The 17,931-nt window shown below is 59.5% G+C and overlaps 1 protein-coding gene across 1 annotated transcript; it reads right to left on the bottom strand.

The window, feature by feature from the left end:
* Positions 1 to 895: 895 nt before the first annotated feature.
* On the bottom strand, positions 896 to 17,662 carry LOC135615704 (ras-related protein Rab11D-like). Its single transcript, XM_065114556.1, has 2 exons — positions 17,276 to 17,662; positions 896 to 1,449 (listed from the first exon to the last, which is right to left on the bottom strand). Exons 1-2 carry the CDS (start codon positions 17,494 to 17,496, stop codon positions 1,014 to 1,016), a joined length of 657 nt encoding a protein of 218 aa, XP_064970628.1. The 5' UTR covers positions 17,497 to 17,662; the 3' UTR covers positions 896 to 1,013.
* Positions 17,663 to 17,931: the final 269 nt, after the last annotated feature.

The raw sequence follows: 17,931 nt of genomic DNA, 5'->3' as shown, positions 1-17,931 counted from the left end.
GTGCTTCCGCTGTGCTTGCCAAAGGAGATTTGCCCTGCCATTCGCCTCCACACTCGAAGAAGGAGTAGAGGTGGTCACATTCATCCTGCCTGAAGACGCTACCAAAGTTTTGCTTCTGCTTCGTCTTTTGCTGCTCCTTTTGTTTTTTACCTCCTCCCGATAGTCGTTTCTTTTGTCGTTCCTAAGTCGTAACCTTTCTCGGGGACCGGAATCGAATCGGATCCCAACAATTCGAGTCCTCAGTTCCGAATTAAGTGGTTCGGATTCTGTTATATATATATATATTCACTTAAGTAACAACGAATTTAAAATTTTGATCAAAGTTCTAATTTGAAAACTGAATGTATTTACATACACAAAATAACATAAAAATAAATATATAAATTTTTGATACATTTATTATATATATAATTAAAATAACCAAAATACCCTTAGAAAAAATGATCGATTTTGATCATTGACCATTTATTTATTTTTAATTTGGATTCTAAATTTGATGGGTTCAAATCGAAATCGAACCGTCCAAGCTCAATTCCGATTCAGTGCTGAACCAACTGCAAGGCCGTTTCGATTTGGATTTGGATTTGGATTCGGATTGAACACTGCTCATGCCTACTAACTGACCACATTCTACTAGTAAACCACATGCTATAAGAAAAAAATAAACTGTATATAATTGGTCAATTCCATTAGTAACATAGTTATTGATGCTTTAAATTTTATCATGAATACCAAAAACCAAAAAAGTAGGCACTTTGTATATCTGTATTCCTACAATAAAAACAAGCACAGTTGTTTGCTTATTTGGTGCAGTCTAATTTGCATCATAGCAAAGCCTTTGGTCTTAGCAATTGGTCTATTGGATTATAGTTGTGGATTTCAGTGACAAATACCATGATAACAAAACATCAGACAGTCCAAATTCAGATTCAGAATTGTTAATTTCAAAAGAAGATAAAGGAACACAAATATTACACAAAAAGGAGAAACCATTAAGCAAACATCAACATTACCTAAGTTGAACAGCAACCAAGTTTCTTCTGTGTAGAAGCATCATCTTTCACATTTATTCTCTCACCTTTACTAGGAACAGAAGAAGATGCTGCATCATCACCTGCCTCGACTGCTCTCTTGCTGACAATTCGGTAAATCTGACTCAGGACTTCTGCAAATGCATTGTCTACATTTGTTGCTTCCAGTGCAGATGTTTCCATAAAATATAAGGATTCTCTCTCCGCATAACCCTTGCCATCTTCAGTTGGAACAGCAACAAGGTGACGGAGATCTGACTTGTTCCCGATCAGCATGACAACTATGTTAGGATCCGTGTGGTCCTTCAGCTCTCTCAGCCAACGCGAAACATTCTCAAATGTGGCGCGCCTAGTGACATCATAAACAAGCAAGGCACCCACGGCTCCACGGTAGTAAGCACTTGTTATGGCACGGTACCTGCAATTTTATGTCAGATTAACCAACATGAATTGCACAAGATTTCAGCTAGAATTGCACCAATTACCACAGGACATATGGCTCTCAGCTTATGTCAGATCAGACAGTTTCAAGTGCCATGGTATTATTGTCAGGTTATATCATAGCATCCATCTACAAAATTTTTGCATGTCAATATTTTACCACATTGTGACCGGTGGTAGTTTACACATTCATGTATCTTTTTTATCTTCTGTGCAAAATTTAGCACAAGTTATAATTAGGCTTACCATGAGTTGAACAACTGAATCTACCTAACTGACAAGCACATTTTGGAGAAAAGCTTAATGATATACTCTTCTCGTAGTTATGCAAGTGAAAGGCGTAAGCTTCAATAAATACATCATATGCTAGCAAAGAAAAGAACTTGACCTCCCCAGTGAAGATTTCATGATTCAAAAGCAAGTTTTATCAGGTTATGGCAAGAAACAAATCATTTTAACATTATTCTATAATCTTGATAAAGGATTGCAATTTGCAGCATTCCGACAAATCTCTGTAATTTGAAAGCATACAACTGCCAACTATGCACATGAATGATATTGTTAGATATTTGCTCCTACACTATGCTACAGAGAGAGGGCTGTTGACAATAGTAGACTGGTGATGAGAAAATGGAATCCTTTTAATCCTAGTCTAAATCTCTGATGATATCGATGTGTCACATCGATATCATCAGAGAAGGTGAAGGATTTCGATGATAGACAAAAGGCAAAGCAACTAAATGCTTAAATCTGGATACAAAGGTTAGAGTACCTTGCTTGAAATAAGAATCTTCCTATGTTGGGAAGAAAAAAAAGAAATATACTATCATATAAAAACACAATAGTTAACTTTATGAAACAACATAAAAGAAACTCCATTATCCATGAAGATCTTCACCGAAGAAGTGGTCATGAAGTCAATATGACCAAGTACACTCAACAATGCTCTAAGGACAAACATGTTGCCACCTTTATCACATTCTAAACATTGAGGACAAAAGCAATTGAAAGAGATGAATAAGTGAATGTCCATTTTGTAGAAAGCCTAGTAGATGCCAGACATGATGTATAAACCAATATTAGAAGAACACCGAAAACTGATTGCAGTTTTCTTATATCAGACTATTTAGTATTTAAATATTTTCATACTGTTTAATTGATTGTGTGTTGCCTGTTTATTCCAAGACTTTGCTTTGCTCCTCTATAAGTGTAATCCTCCGGACATTCCACTTTCATTCTCCTAATATTTGGTGCTCATTTCAAGAATCTAGGAGGGACCGCCACATCTTTTTTTCTTAAATTTGATATACTGGACCACAGTCAGAGTCTACAGAAAATATAAAATTATTACCTTGTTAAAATTATATTTATGCAACTGTCTCATACCTCTAATTTCTCATATTCTGCTTCCGAATGAACCACATGGATACTCACTCGATAAAGAACTACTAATTGCTAGACACGTATACATTCATTTTATCCTACTCTCTGGAAGCCCAGTACTGGCTTTCCTGTAAGCCTCTTTGGATAGAGAAGCTATTAAGGCCAGAAAGAGCTTAAGAACAGTGCTGCCCAATTCAATTTGCAATTCCGATCCTCCAATTCAGGGTTCTTAAAGGTAAGTGACCTAACTTCTTAGTCTTTTTAGGACAGAGTACTAAACTGATGCAAACTCCAACTTCACTGTTTCTAGAATAAAAAACGCTTTTAGTGACTGTTAGTGTAAACACCTTTTTTTCTTAGCCGTGACCCGGGAGGTCGTCTCGGCTCGTTCGGGGGTCCGAATGGCGGGGATCTCCCTGGGGCGGTACTCGTCTCCACCGGGATGGTCGGGTGCGGCCTCGGACTCGGGGCGATGCGGCGACTCTTCCCAAGCGGGGATCACCGGCGCGTCCCGGTCGGGAGACCTCGGCTTGATACCTGCACAATGGTCGGGTGCGCTCGACCCGACCCCTCCGACGATCAAGTTAGAGAGACGCAGTGGCGGTTGTTTTTTTTGGGGGAATTTAGCCTCCTCTTTCCCTTCGGGCTTGAGGACGTTTATAGGGGAACCCGGCATTCTCGGCTGCGCCATCCCGTCGGTCGGGGCCGTATCTCTGATGGCGTCCGATATCGCTGAAGACGTTGCGTATGGGAGCGGGGATCGCAGGGTATGGGCGAGCTTCAACCGCTACCCACTTCCGTCTCGTCCTACTGTGCTGGGTCAACTGAAGGGGCTGCGGGCTCCGTGAGGCTAACGTCCGGACGCAGTCTGTTGCCCTTGTTGCTTTCCCTGGGGCGCGCGCCCGTCCACGTGCGGGGGAAGTCGCCGGGGGCGGGGTTTACCATTTTTTGCCATATCATATCCCCCCCCCAAAGGAAGCCATGACTCAGCATCGGTCGGTGGGGATGCGAGGCATGGCTTTTGATCGGTAAGTGACGGTTCTTTTCGTGGGTCGCGACTGGGACTTATGTTCGGGGCGAGCAGGCCGCGCTGCGAAGGTGCTTCGGTCGGGGAGCACGTCTCGGGCGGGCTGGCCGCGCCGAGGAGGTGGTCTCGGGGGGACATGCGGTCGAGGGGCAAGTCTCGGGCAGGCTGGCCATGCCGAGGAGGTGGTCTCGGGGAGCATGCGGCCGCGGAGCACGTCTCGGACGGGCTGGCCGCGCCGAGGAGGTGGTCTCGGGAAACATGTGGCCGAGGAGCACGTCTCGGGCGGGCTGGCCGCGCCGAGGAGGTGGTCTCGGGAAACATGTGGCCGAGGAGCACGCCTCGGGCGGTCTGGCCGCGCCGAGGAGGTGGTCTCGGGGGCATGCGGCCGAGGAGCACGTCTCGGGCGGGCTGGCCGCGCCGAGGAGGTGGTCTCGGGAAACATGTGGCCGAGGAGCACGTCTCGGGCGGGCTGGCCGCGCCGAGGAGGTGGTCTCGGGAAACATGCGGCCGAGGAGCACGTCTCGGGCGGGCTGGCCGCGCCGAGGAGGTGGTCTCGGGGGCATGCGGCCAAGGAGCACGTCTCGGGCGGGCTGGCCGCGCCGAGGAGGTGGTCTCGGGAAGCATGTGGCCGAGGAGCACGTCTCGGGCGGGCTGGCCATGCCGAGGAGGTGGTCTCGGGGAGCATGCGGCCGCGGAGCACGTCTCGGACGGGCTGGCCGCGCCGAGGAGGTGGTCTCGGGAAACATGTGGCCGAGGAGCACGTCTCGGGCGGGCTGGCCGCGCCGAGGAGGTGGTCTCGGGAAACATGTGGCCGAGGAGCACGCCTCGGGCGGTCTGGCCGCGCCGAGGAGGTGGTCTCGGGGGCATGCGGCCGAGGAGCACGTCTCGGGCGGGCTGGCCGCGCCGAGGAGGTGGTCTCGGGAAACATGTGGCCGAGGAGCACGTCTCGGGCGGGCTGGCCGCGCCGAGGAGGTGGTCTCGGGAAACATGCGGCCGAGGAGCACGTCTCGGGCGGGCTGGCCGCGCCGAGGAGGTGGTCTCGGGGGCATGCGGCCGAGGAGCACGTCTCGGGCGGGCTGGCCGCGCCGAGGAGGTGGTCTCGGGAAGCATGTGGCCGAGGAGCACGTCTCGGGCGGGCTGGCCGCGCCGAGGAGGTGGTCTCGGGAAACATGTGGCCGAGGAGCACGTCTCGGGCGGGCTGGCCGCGCCGAGGAAGTGGTCTCGGGAAGCATGTGGCCGAGGAGCACGTCTCGGGCGGGCTGGCCGCGCCGAGGAGGTGGTCTCGGGAAACATGTGGCCGAGGAGCACGTCTCGGGCGGTCCGGCCGCGCCGAGGAGGTGGTCTCGGGGGCATGCGGCCGAGGAGCACGTCTCGGGCGGGCTGGCCGCGCCGAGGAGGTGGTCTCGGGAAACATGTGGCCGAGGAGCACGTCTCGGGCGGGCTGGCCGCGCCGAGGAAGTGGTCTCGGGAAGCATGTGGCCGAGGAGCACGTCTCGGGCGGGCTGGCCGCGCCGAGGAGGTGGTCTCGGGAAACATATGGCCGAGGAGCACGTCTCGGGCGGTCCGGCCGCGCCGAGGAGGTGGTCTCGGGGGCATGCGGCCGAGGAGCACGTCTCGGGCGGGCTGGCCGCGCCGAGGAGGTGGTCTCGGGAAACATGTGGCCGAGGAGCACGTCTCGGACGGGCTGGCCGCGCCGAGGAGGTGGTCTCGGGAAACATGTGGCCGAGGGGCACGTCTCGGGCGGGCTGGCCGCGCCGAGGAAGTGGTCTCGGGAAGCATGTGGCCGAGGAGCATGTCTCGGGCGGGCTGGCCGCGCCGAGGAGGTGGTCTCGGGAAACATGTGACACGATCGTCGTTCTCTTTAGGCGTTGAGAAGTCGTAGTGGCCGTTTTCCACGTCGTTTCTTGCAGCGGCTTTGGGTCCGCATTTATGATGGGGTGTCCGTTGGTCTTCCCTGATGCGAGCGGGTGTGCGGATGAGCTGTCGGCCGCTAGGGGCTCGGCTTCGACCCATCTGGTAAAGTAGTCCACTCCCACGATGATGTACTTCCGCTGGCCGGAGGCGGGCGGGAGAGGCCCGAGTATGTCCAGTCCCCATTGCGCGAATGGCCAGGCACAGTCGACGGGGGTGAACAGGACCGCCGGTCGTCGGGTGGTACGGGCGTGCTCCTGGCACGAGCTGCATCGTCGCACGAGAGCTTTTGCGTCCTGGCGCATGGTCGGCCAGTAGTACCCCTGCCGGAGTACCTTGTGCGCCAGGGCTCGCTCGCCTATGTGTTCCCCGCAAGCCCCTTCGTGCATGTCGGACAGAACCGTCCTGGCTTCGCTCGGCTCTAGGCAGCGCAACAGGGGGCGCGAGAAAGACCGTTTGTACAGCCGTCCTCCTTCCTCGGTGTACCACGCCTGCGTTCGACGCAAGCGCCGAGCTGTAGTCGTATCGTCGGGCAGGGTCCCGTCCTGCTTAAAGCGTAACATCTCCTGTACCCAAGTGGCCGGCGCGCCGTGAGCGACGGTGGCGACGACCTCTATGGCTCGGCGGGGGAGTTCTTCGGTCTCGGGTTGAGCCCAGGGGACGGGCCGGACGCCAGTTTAGCCAGGGTGTCGGCTCGCTGGTTCTCGCTCCTGGGGACATTCGACAGTTCAAAATGGGCAAACTTGGCGGCCAGGCTTCTTACCTGCGCTAGGTATTTTGCCATAGTCGGGTCCCGGGCCTCGTATTCGCCATCGAGCTGCCTAGCCACCAGCTGCGAGTCGGTGATGACGCGTATATCGGTCACCTGCATTTCCCGTGCCAACTGGAGCCCCGCCAGGAGAGCCTCGTATTCTGCCTCGTTGTTGGTGGCTCTGAACCCGAAGCGGAAGGAGCGCTCGATCGAGCTGCCGTCAGGTGTTGTCAGAACCAGACCCGCGCCGGCGCCTTTCGCGTTGGCCGAGCCATCTACGTGGAGGGTCCAGGTATCGCGCGGTGGCTCGAGTTCTTCGCCGGTATTCGGCGTTAGCTCCGCAATGAAGTCTGCCACGGCTTGGGCTTTGATGGCGGTCCGAGGTATGTATTGTATGTCGTGCTCGCCGAGCTCCACTGCCCATTTGAGGAGACGCCCTGCAACATCGAATTTGGACAGGATAAGCCGAAGCGGCTGATCGGTTATTACCTCTATCGGGTGGGCCTGGAAGTAGGGGCGGAGTTTCCGCGCCGACAGGACGAGCGCCAGCGCCAACTTTTCGATTGGCGGGTAGCGTTCTTCTGGCCCGCTCAGCATGTGGCTGACGTAGTAGACCGGTAGTTGGTCGCCGGAAATTTCTTTGACTAGAACCGAGCTGACCGAGTGCCGAGAGACGGCAAGGTAGAGACTCAGCTTCTCCCCTGGGGAGACCGAAGCGAGTCGAGGGAGGCTGGCCAGGTGTAGCTTCATCTGCTCGAAGGCCGTCTCGCATTCCGCCGTCCATTGGAAGTTCTTCGGATCCTTCAGGGCCCGGAAAAAAGAGTGGCAGCGATCTCCCGATCGGGAGAGGAAGCGCGATAAAGCGACTAGCCTCCCGTTGAGGCGCTGCAGGTCTCTGATCGTCCGTGGAGGCCGCATGTCGATGAGGGCCTGTATCTTTTCCGGGTTGGCGTCAATCCCTCTTTCGTGTACGATGAATCCGAGGAATTTTCCCGAGGTCACACCGAAGGCGCACTTGGTGGGGTTGAGGCGCAGGCCGAACCTCCGCAGAGTGTCGAATGTCTCCGCCAGGTCGGAGGGATGAGCCTCCGCCGTTCGGCTCTTTACGATCATGTCGTCGACATATACCTCCATGTTTCGTCCGATCTGGCGGGCGAACATCTTGTTCACCGTCCTCTGGTAGGTTGCCCCGGCGTTTTTTAACCCGAACGGCATAACTCTGTAAAAGTATATCCCTTGCTCGGTGAGGAAGGCTGTATGTTTTTGATCTTCGGGTGCCATCCTGATCTGGTTGTACCCGGAGAAGGCGTCCATAAACGAGAGTCGGGCGTGGCCGGCCGTGGCGTCGACCAGCTGGTCGATCTTTGGCAGGGGGTAGCAATCTTTTGGGCAAGCATTGTTGAGACTGGTGTAGTCAACGCACATTCGCCAGCTTCCATTAGGTTTTTTGACAAGGACTACGTTGGAGAGCCACTGTGGGTACCTCGCCTCTTCTATGAAACCGGCCGCCAGAAGCCGGTTTACTTCTTCTCGGATGGCCAGCTGCCGATCCGGGGCCTGCCGCCTGGGCCTCTGTTTCACCGGCCGGGCGTCGGGCGAGATGTTCAGGTGGTGCAGTGCGACTTCCGGGTGGACTCCTGTTAGGTCGGCTGGCGTCCAAGCGAAGATGTCGGCGTTGACTCGCAGAAGGCCGACGAGCTGCTGTCGTTCTTTTTCGGGGAGTTCCGACCCGATTTTGACTGTTTGATCGGGCCTTCCTTCGACCAGCGGCAAGTCGTCGGTGGATTCCTTCGGCTCGGGGCGGGGGGTTGGTTTTTTTTCCTCCCGGGGGTCTTCCAGCGGGGATTGGATCCTTGCTCTCTTGTTTAATGACACAGCGGTCAAGTAGCAGCGCCTGGACTCCCAGGAGTTCCCCGCCACTTCCCCGACCCCATCGTGGGTCGGGAACTTGATGGTTTGATAGTAAGTTGAGATGACGGCTCGGGTCTTGTTGAGGGTTGGCGTTGTATGCCGTGGGGAGGTCGACCACCATAAAGGAGGTCATCACCGTTTTTGCCTTCGGGAAGGCTCCCAAAGTTAGGGGCAGGGTGATGACCCCTAGTGACGAGATCGAGGCGCCGGTGAACCCCGTGAGTGTTGAGCATACCGGCTTCATGTTCTCCTTTACCAGGCCGAGCTTTTGGAAGGCGTCCCAATAAAGTATATCGGCCGAGCTTCCAGTGTCGACCATGATTCTTCTTACTTGCGCGTTGGCGATTCTGGCTGATATCACCAGTGCGTCATCATGCTCGGCTAGTTCAGATCCCTCGGTCGGGAAGGTGACTTCGGGACCTTTTTCGGGTTTGGAGCCCTCAGCCCGGGAGGCCCTGGCGTATGCCCTTCCACCTGCCGCGGAATTCCCTCCGGACGCCGGCCCGCCGGTTATGACATCTATGTGTCGCTCGATGGGGCCCTCCGGGCGTGGCGAGAGCTCCATGTCTGGTTGGAGGTACGAACCGAGGTGTCCTCGGCGGATGAGCTCCTCAATTTGCCTTTTTAATTCCCGACACTCCTCGGTGTCGTGACCGGGCTGTCGGTGGAAACGGCAGTATTTGGAGCGGTCCGCGAGCTCGCGCGGACTCCTCATCGGGTAGGGGTCTTTGAGAAGGCCTTTCTCCTTAATATGGAGAAATATCTCGGTCCGAGAGGAGTTAAGGCCCGGAAGAGGGGACCCAGGCACCGCATCGTTGAGGCCGCCGGCCCTGCGCCGGGAGGTGGCGGGCTGTTGCTGTTGGGACTGCTCGGGCTTGACCCTTTTGCGCTCGTCACGCTTGCCGACCATCCATGCCTCGGCAGCGATGTACTGGTTCGCACGCTGCAACATTTCGGGTACCGAAGTAGGGGGTCGCTCCACTAGAGACCAAAAGAATCGGGTAGGGCGCAGGCCCATCATGAATGCCTGCATCATTAAAGAAGGGTGAGCATCAGATAGGCCGCGGATTTGTGTGGTGAAGCGGTTCACAAAGTGAAAAAGGGGCTCATCCTCCCTCTGGTTGAGCCCGAGGAGCATCGCCACCGATGGTTTCGGCTTGGCATGAGCCAGGAAGTTAAGCTCGAAATCCCTGGCCAGCTGGTCGAAAGAGGCGATGGTCGCGGTCTTCAGATTGCTGTACCACGCTCGGGCTGGGCCCCGCAGGGTCGTCGGGAACGCCCTGCACATCAGGGCATCGGACGTCCCGTATAGCGCCATTTGGGCGCGGAAAGCAGCCACGTGGTCCGCCGGATCGGTGGCACCTTCATAAGCATCTAGTGACGGGAGCCGAAAATGCGGCGGAATGGCCTGCTCTTGAATCTCGGGGATGAAGGGGGACCCCTGGTGTTGTTCGGCCCCCGGGTCTCCCCCGGTCCGGCGAACCTCGCGCTGCACCTCGTCCAGCCGGCGGCCTACGAGGCGTAGCTGGGCCCACAGTTCCTCCGCTGAGCCTGAAAGTGGGGCTACGGGCGTCGGGTGCGCCGCTGGTTCCTCCGCTTCTCGGCTCCCGGGTCGGGTCGATCGGCGCGGAGGGGAAATGGGAGACTCGGGGAGCGGTGCGGCGTTTTGAGCGCCGGCGGGCCGTTGCCGCGGTGAGGGTAGGGTTGAGTGTGAAGACGCCGGGGGAGAGACCAGCGGGATGATGGTCTGCATCACTCCCGTAAGGGCCCGAACCTGGTGCGTGAGGTCGTAGAGGGCTTCGGGTGGCACGGGTGACGGGCCACCGGGATTGGCGACGGGAGGCGATAGGCCCGGATCGTTGAATAATCGCCAATAGCGCTCCGAGGTCGCGGCGGGGCGCTCGTCCCGAATTCCCTCCTGTTGGGGGCGTTCCTCCGTCGCGTCGGTCGTGTGCGACCGGATGGCTGGGGGTTCGTCAGAGTGAGCCTGCGGATCGCTTGACATTCGGACCGGCCCTCCTTCTAGCGCCATTATGTTAGTGTAAACACCTTTTTTTCTTAGCCGTGACCCGGGAGGTCGTCTCGGCTCGTTCGGGGGTCCGAATGGCGGGGATCTCCCTGGGGCGGTACTCGTCTCCACCGGGATGGTCGGGTGCGGCCTCGGACTCGGGGCGATGCGGCGACTCTTCCCAAGCGGGGATCACCGGCGCGTCCCGGTCGGGAGACCTCGGCTTGATACCTGCACAATGGTCGGGTGCGCTCGACCCGACCCCTCCGACGATCAAGTTAGAGAGACGCAGTGGCGGTTGTTTTTTTTTGGGGAATTTAGCCTCCTCTTTCCCTTCGGGCTTGAGGACGTTTATAGGGGAACCCGGCATTCTCGGCTGCGCCATCCCGTCGGTCGGGGCCGTATCTCTGATGGCGTCCGATATCGCTGAAGACGTTGCGTATGGGAGCGGGGATCGCAGGGTATGGGCGAGCTTCAACCGCTACCCACTTCCGTCTCGTCCTACTGTGCTGGGTCAACTGAAGGGGCTGCGGGCTCCGTGAGGCTAACGTCCGGACGCAGTCTGTTGCCCTTGTTGCTTTCCCTGGGCCGCGCGCCCGTCCACGTGCGGGGGAAGTCGCCGGGGGCGGGGTTTACCATTTTTTGCCATATCATATGGACAAAAATGGCAGTGTGACACGCCATCCCCCTGAGCAACACACTGCCCGAGGCTCGCCATACCCTGCAGCAGCTCGGCCTCCCACGCAACCAAAGGTACAGTCCTGCCCTGCAGACAGCTACATCAGGTAACATCAAACCTCCTCTATAAATACCCCCGAGCCCTTGGCAAAGAGAGAGAGGACACACTCAACACACCACACGGAGGTTTCTTCTCCTCCTAAACCCCCCCCTCCACATCTTTCGCTAACTTGATCGTCGGAGGGGTCGGGCCGAACTCCCGGCCCGACCTGTGTGCAGGTGCGAGACGGTGTCGCCTCTTCCCGACGCTGCGGCGAAGCTTCTTCCCGACCCGACCTACCGACCCGATCCACCGACCCGACCTCCCGACCCGAACCACCGAGCTCGGCCGCCGGGAGACCCCGAGGAGCGTCCCCAGGAAGATCCCCGTCATCCGGACCTGAACCAAGCCGCGACGGCCCCCGAGGCCACGGCTAAAAAAGTTACTTACCATAACAGAATGGCGCTAGAAGGAGGGCCCGAAATGACGGTACGTTAGCTTTCTCCTTGGTTGCTCCACTGCAGCCGACCTGCACCAGCAGCAGCGACTTTTGGGATCGGTCTCGGCTTCTCGGCCCCGCGCGCCTCGGCCCCTCGGCCCCACGCGCGCGGCCAGCCCGCGCGCCTCGGCCCCTCGGTCCCACGCGCGCGACCAGCCCGCGCGCCTCGACCTCTCGTGGGCCCCTCGGTCCCACGCGCGCGACCAGCCAGCGCGCCTGGGCCCCTCGGTCCCACGCGCGGCCAACCCGCGCGCCTCACGCGCGGCCAAACCGCCCGTGTCCCACGCGCGCGGCCAAACCGCCCGCGTCTCATGCGCGCGGCCAGCCCGACCGCGCCGAGCGTCTCGGCCACTCGGCCCCACGCGCGCGGCCATCCCGCGCGCCTCGGCTCCTCGGTCTCACGCGCGCGACCAGCCTGCCCGCGCCGAACACCTCGGCCACAACCTACCCGAGACCTCCTCGGCCATGGCATGCCCGAGAGCTCCTCGGCCACAGCCTACCCGAGACCTCCTCGGCCACAGCTTGCCCGAGACTTCCTCTACGCGGCCTAAGTAGCTCCTCGGCCATAGCATGCCCGAGAGCTCCTCGGCCACAGCCTACCCGAGACCTCCTCGGCCATGGCTTGCCCGAGACTTCCTCTATGCATGCACAAGTAGCTCCTCGGCCACTGCATAAGGAGAGATATGGCGTCGCTTGAGAGACTTGGCCCATGCGCAGCCAGCACGCAGCCTCGCTGCCTCGGCCACTCGGCCTCATGCAACATGCTGTCACGCTGCCTTGCTGCCTCGGCCACTCGGCCTCGTACGCAGCCAGCACGTAGCCTTGCTGCCTCGCTGCCTCGGCTACTCGGCCTCGTGCGCAGCCAGCAAGCAGCCTCGTTGCCTCGGCCACTCGGCCTCATGCAAACACGTTGCCTCGCTGCCTCGGCCACGCGGCCTCATGCGCAGCCAACACGCAGCCTCGCTGGCTCGGCCACTCGGCCTCATGCGCGGCAAACACGCTGCCTTGCTGCTTCACTGCCTCGGCCACTCGGCCTCATGCGCAGCCAACATGCTGCCTCGCTGCCTCGGCCACAAGCGCCTCGACCCCTCGGTCCCACGCGCGCGACCAGCCTGCCCGCGCCGAACACCTCGGCCACAGCCTACCCGAGACCTCCTCGGCCATGGCATGCCCGAGAGCTCCTCGGCCACAGCCTACCCGAGACCTCCTCGGCCACGGCTTGCCCGAGACTTCCTCTACGCGGCCTAAGTAGCTCCTCGGCCATAGCATGCCCGAGAGCTCCTCGGCCACAGCCTACCCGAGACCTCCTCGGCCATGGCTTGCCCGAGACTTCCTCTATGCATGCACAAGTAGCTCCTCGGCCACAGCATGCATAAGGAGAGATATGGCGTCGCCTGAGAGACTTGGCTCATGCGCTGCCAGCACGCTGCCTCGGCCACTCGGCCTCATGCGCAGCCAACACGCTGCCTTGCTGCCTCGGCCACTCGGCCTCGTGCGCAGCCAGCACGCAGCCTCGCTGCCTCGGCCACTCAGCCTCCTGTGCAGCCAACACGCTGCCTCGTAGCCTCGGCCACTCGGCCTCATGCGCAACAAACACGCTGCCTCGCTGCCTCGGCCACTCGGCCTCATGCGCAGCCAGCACGCTGCCTCGGCCACTCGGCCTCGTGCGCAGCCAGCACGCAGCCTAGCTGCCTCGGCCACTCGGCCTCATGCGCAGCAAGCACTACGCTACCTCGGCCCCCTGCGCAGCCTGCCTGCGCCGAGCCCACCCCAGCGCGGCCTGCCCGCCTGAGCAGCACCCGCTCGGTCGCAGCCTGCCTGCGCCGAGCTCCTCGGCTGTATTCACTGCCGAGTCTATCTCAAGGCGGCATGCCCACCTGGGTTATGCCCCTCGGACGCAGCCTGCCTGCACCGAACACCTCGGACACACACTGCCGAGATCTACCTCGGCGCGCCCTACCCGCCTCCGACGTGTTCCTCGGCCGTATGGTGCCCGAGACCGCTTCCTCGCGTCCTGCCCGCCTGCTCGTGCTACTCGGCCGCATGGCCCTCGCGACCACGCCTGCGCGGCCTGCTCGCTTGCGTCGTGCTCCTCGGCAACGTGATGACCGAGACCACACCTGCGCGGCCTGCCCGCCTGCGTCGTGCTCCTCTATTTCATCATCCCCGAGACACACCTGCGCGACCAACTCGCCTGCGCCGTGCTCCTTGGCTCCATGTTTCCGAGACAGGGCAGTGCCGCCAATACGCCTGCGTCGTGCCCCTCGGCTCCATAAACCCCGAGACTCGCCTGTGCGGTCAGCCGGCCCGCGCCGAACTCCTCGACCATACCCACCTGGGTTACACCCCTCGGTCGCAGCCTGCCTGCGCCGAATGCCTCGGCTCCATGCTTGCCGAGCCCACCTCCTCGGTCGTGTAACGCCGGAGGCCACAACCTCGGTCACACAACACCCGAGAACACGCCCTGCGCGGCCTACCCGCCTGCGTCGTGCTCCTCGGCTCTCCGGCTTTACGCCACCCGAGACCACGCCTGCGCGGCCTGCCCGCCTGTGCCGTGCTCCTCGGCTCTTCGGCTTTACGCCACCCGAGACCACGCCAGCGCGGCCTGCCCGCCTGCGTCGTGCTTCTCGGCTCCTCGGCTCTTCGGCTTTACGCCACCCGAGACCACGCCTGCGCGGCCTGCCCGCCTGCGTCGTGCTCCTCGGCTCTCCGGCTTTACGCCACCCGAGACCACGCCTGCGCGGCCTGCCCGCCTGCGCCGTGCTCCTCGGCTCTTCGGCTTTACGCCACCCGAGACCACGCCAGCGCGGCCTGCCCGCCTGCGCCGTGCTCCTCGGCTCTTCGGCTTTACGCCACCCGAGACCACGCCAGCGCGGCCTGCCCGCCTGCGCCGTGCTCCTCGGCTCTTCGGCTTTACGCCACCCGAGACCACGCCAGCGCGGCCTGCCCGCCTGCGTCGTGCTCCTCGGCTCTTCGGCTTTACGCCACCCGAGACCACGACTGCGCGGCCTGCCCGCCTGCGTCGTGCTCCTCGGCTCTCCGGCTTTACGCCACCCGAGACCACGCCTGCGCGGCCTGCCCGCCTGCGTCGTGCTCCTCGGCTCTCCGGCTTTACGCCACCCGAGACCACGCCTGCGCGGCCTGCCCGCCTGTGCCGTGCTCCTCGGCTCTTCGGCTTTACGCCACCCGAGACCACGCCAGCGCGGCCTGCCCGCCTGCGTCGTGCTCCTCGGCTCTTCGGCTTTACGCCACCCGAGACCACGCCTGCGCGGCCTGCCTGCCTGCGTCGTGCTCCTCGGCTCTCCGGCTTTACGCCACCCGAGACCACGCCAGCGCGGCCTGCCCGCCTGCGTCGTGCTCCTCGGCTCTTCGGCTTTACGCCACCCGAGACCACGCCAGCGCGGCCTGCCCGCCTGCGCCGTGCTCCTCGGCTCTTCGGCTTTACGCCACCCGAGACCACGCCAGCGCGGCCTGCCCGCCTGCGTCGTGCTCCTCGGCTCTTCGGCTTTACGCCACCCGAGACCACGCCTGCGCGGCCTGCCCGCCTGCGTCGTGCTCCTCGGCTCCTCGGCTCTTCGGCTTTACGCCACCCAAGACCACGCCTGCGCGGCCTGCCCGCCTGCGTCGTGCTCCTCGGCTCTCCGGCTTTACGCCACCCGAGATCACGCCTGCGCGGCCTGCCCGCCTGCGCCGTGCTCCTCGGCTCTTCGGCTTTACGCCACCCGAGACCACGCCAGCGCGGCCTGCCCGCCTGCGTCGTGCTCCTCGGCTCTTCGGCTTTACGCCACCCGAGACCACGCCAGCGCGGCCTGCCCGCCTGCGCCGTGCTCCTCGGCTCTTCGGCTTTACGCCACCCGAGACCACGCCTGCGCGGCCTGCCCGCCTGCGTCGTGCTCCTCGGCTCTCCGGCTTTACGCCACCCGAGACCACGCCAGCGCGGCCTGCCCGCCTGCGTCGTGCTCCTCGGCTCTTCGGCTTTACGCCACCCGAGACCACGCCAGCGCGGCCTGCCCGCCTGCGCCGTGCTCCTCGGCTCTTCGGCTTTACGCCACCCGAGACCACGCCAGCGCGGCCTGCCCGCCTGCGTCGTGCTCCTCGGCTCTTCGGCTTTACGCCACCCGAGACCACGCCTGCGCGGCCTGCCCGCCTGCGTCGTGCTCCTCGGCTCTCCGGCTTTACGCCACCCGAGACCACGCCTGCGCGGCCTGCTCGCCTGCGCCGTGCTCCTCGGCTCTTCGGCTTTACGCCACCCGAGACCACGCCTGCGCGGCCTGCCCGCCTGCGTCGTGCTCCTCGGCTCTTTGGCTTTACGCCACCCGAGACCACGCCTGCGCGGCCTGCCCGCCTGCGTCGTGCTCCTCGGATCTTCGGCTTTACGCCACCCAGCTCGCCTGCGCAGTGCTCCTCGGCCCTCATCAGCTCCATTTCTCCCGAGTACAACTCTGCTGGACTTCTTGACTGAATTGCGCACCTCGGCCTCGTGCTGCTCGAGACGCGTTCGCGCGACCAACCCGTCTGCGTCATGCCCCTCGGATCCGCAGGAACAGCCGACTTGAAGTAAGAAGCCATGCATCGGACTCCCTGCATGCAAAAACCGACGCATAGCTCCTTTCGGGGGGGGCATATGATATGGACAAAAATGGCAGTGTGACACGCCATCCCCCTGAGCAACACACTGCCCGAGGCTCGCCATACCCTGCAGCAGCTCGGCCTCCCACGCAACCAAAGGTACAGTCCTGCCCTGCAGACAGCTACATCAGGTAACATCAAACCTCCTCTATAAATACCCCCGAGCCCTTGGCAAAGAGAGAGAGGACACACTCAACACACCACACGGAGGTTTCTTCTCCTCCTAAACCCCCCCCTCCACATCTTTCGCTAACTTGATCGTCGGAGGGGTCGGGCCGAACTCCCGGCCCGACCTGTGTGCAGGTGCGAGACGGTGTCGCCTCTTCCCGACGCTGCGGCGAAGCTTCTTCCCGACCCGACCTACCGACCCGATCCACCGACCCGACCTCCCGACCCGAACCACCGAGCTCGGCCGCCGGGAGACCCCGAGGAGCGTCCCCAGGAAGATCCCCGTCATCCGGACCTGAACCAAGCCGCGACGGCCCCCGAGGCCACGGCTAAAAAAGTTACTTACCATAACAGTGACTATACTGGTAATCTTAATCCTTTAGGGACATTGTTCCTTTTGTTCGATTCTCTTATGAGGAGCTTCCAAAGATTAAGCTCATCCGACCAATAAGATTTTAAAAGCATCTAAACAAGCCCTTCATTTGTGGTGATGCCATTTAATATGGCTGCGCAAGCTTATGTATGTAGGCATGATTGACATAGCTATGAATTATTTGCTTTCAAATTCTTTATCACTAGTAAAAATAAATAAAAACAGAAACAGATAGGAAATAATAATCTCTATCAAGGAAAAAAACAAAAAACCAAAATCAAATCAATTCCACATGGAATAGATCGCCTATGGGGGTTTTCTTTGATCCACCCCTAAAGACCAAAGTAATCCCTTACCACAACCCGAGAAGCAAATCAACACTCAGGCCAAGATAAGAGGGGAGAGGAGGGAGACAAGATAAGCACCGCTCTTGGCCGGCGGTGTCCCAAATCTGGGCCTTGAGGACCTTGCCGTCGACGGAGATGCTGCGGGTTGCGAACTCGACTCCGATGGTGGACTTGGACTCGAGGTTGAACTCGTTCTTTGTGAAGCGGGAGAGGAGGTTGGACTTGCCCACCCCGGAGTCCCCGATCAGCACCAACTTGAACAGGTAGTCGTAGTCGTCCTCCGCCCAGGACCCCGCCATCTCTCTCTCCCTCTCCCTCTCAACTCCTCCGTGCAAGGACAAGCTCGCGCGCACTAGTTATAGTTTTGAAAGGATAGAGGAGGAGGAAGATTCGACGACTGTCGGGGAGGAGGGCAAGAAGTTGAGCAGGACGAAGTTGAGCAGGACGCAGTGACGAAGATGGAGCTCTAATTATGAAACACTGCTTTTCTTATTAGTTTGCAGTTTACCCGCACAGCCACCTTCCTTCCCATTCGATCCTTATCGGGCTCCTTGTGGGCCCAAGGTTTGATGCCCGATCACGCATTAACAAAATCCCTTCCAAGGCCTCATGGTTAATGAGTGGGTACGGTCAGCTTGGTTGGGTCGGCTGGCCTTCTTTTCGGCTGCCAATTGCGATGAGGACGACGATGAGTGGATGGATCTCAGGACACGTACATCGACATGATGTCATAT

This window comes from Musa acuminata, chromosome BXJ2-6 (assembly GCF_036884655.1).
Source record: "Musa acuminata AAA Group cultivar baxijiao chromosome BXJ2-6, Cavendish_Baxijiao_AAA, whole genome shotgun sequence".
Classification (NCBI taxonomy): domain Eukaryota; kingdom Viridiplantae; phylum Streptophyta; class Magnoliopsida; order Zingiberales; family Musaceae; genus Musa; species Musa acuminata.
The sequence above is the reverse complement of the archived record's forward strand: the minus strand, read 5'-3'. Positions and strand labels throughout refer to the sequence as shown.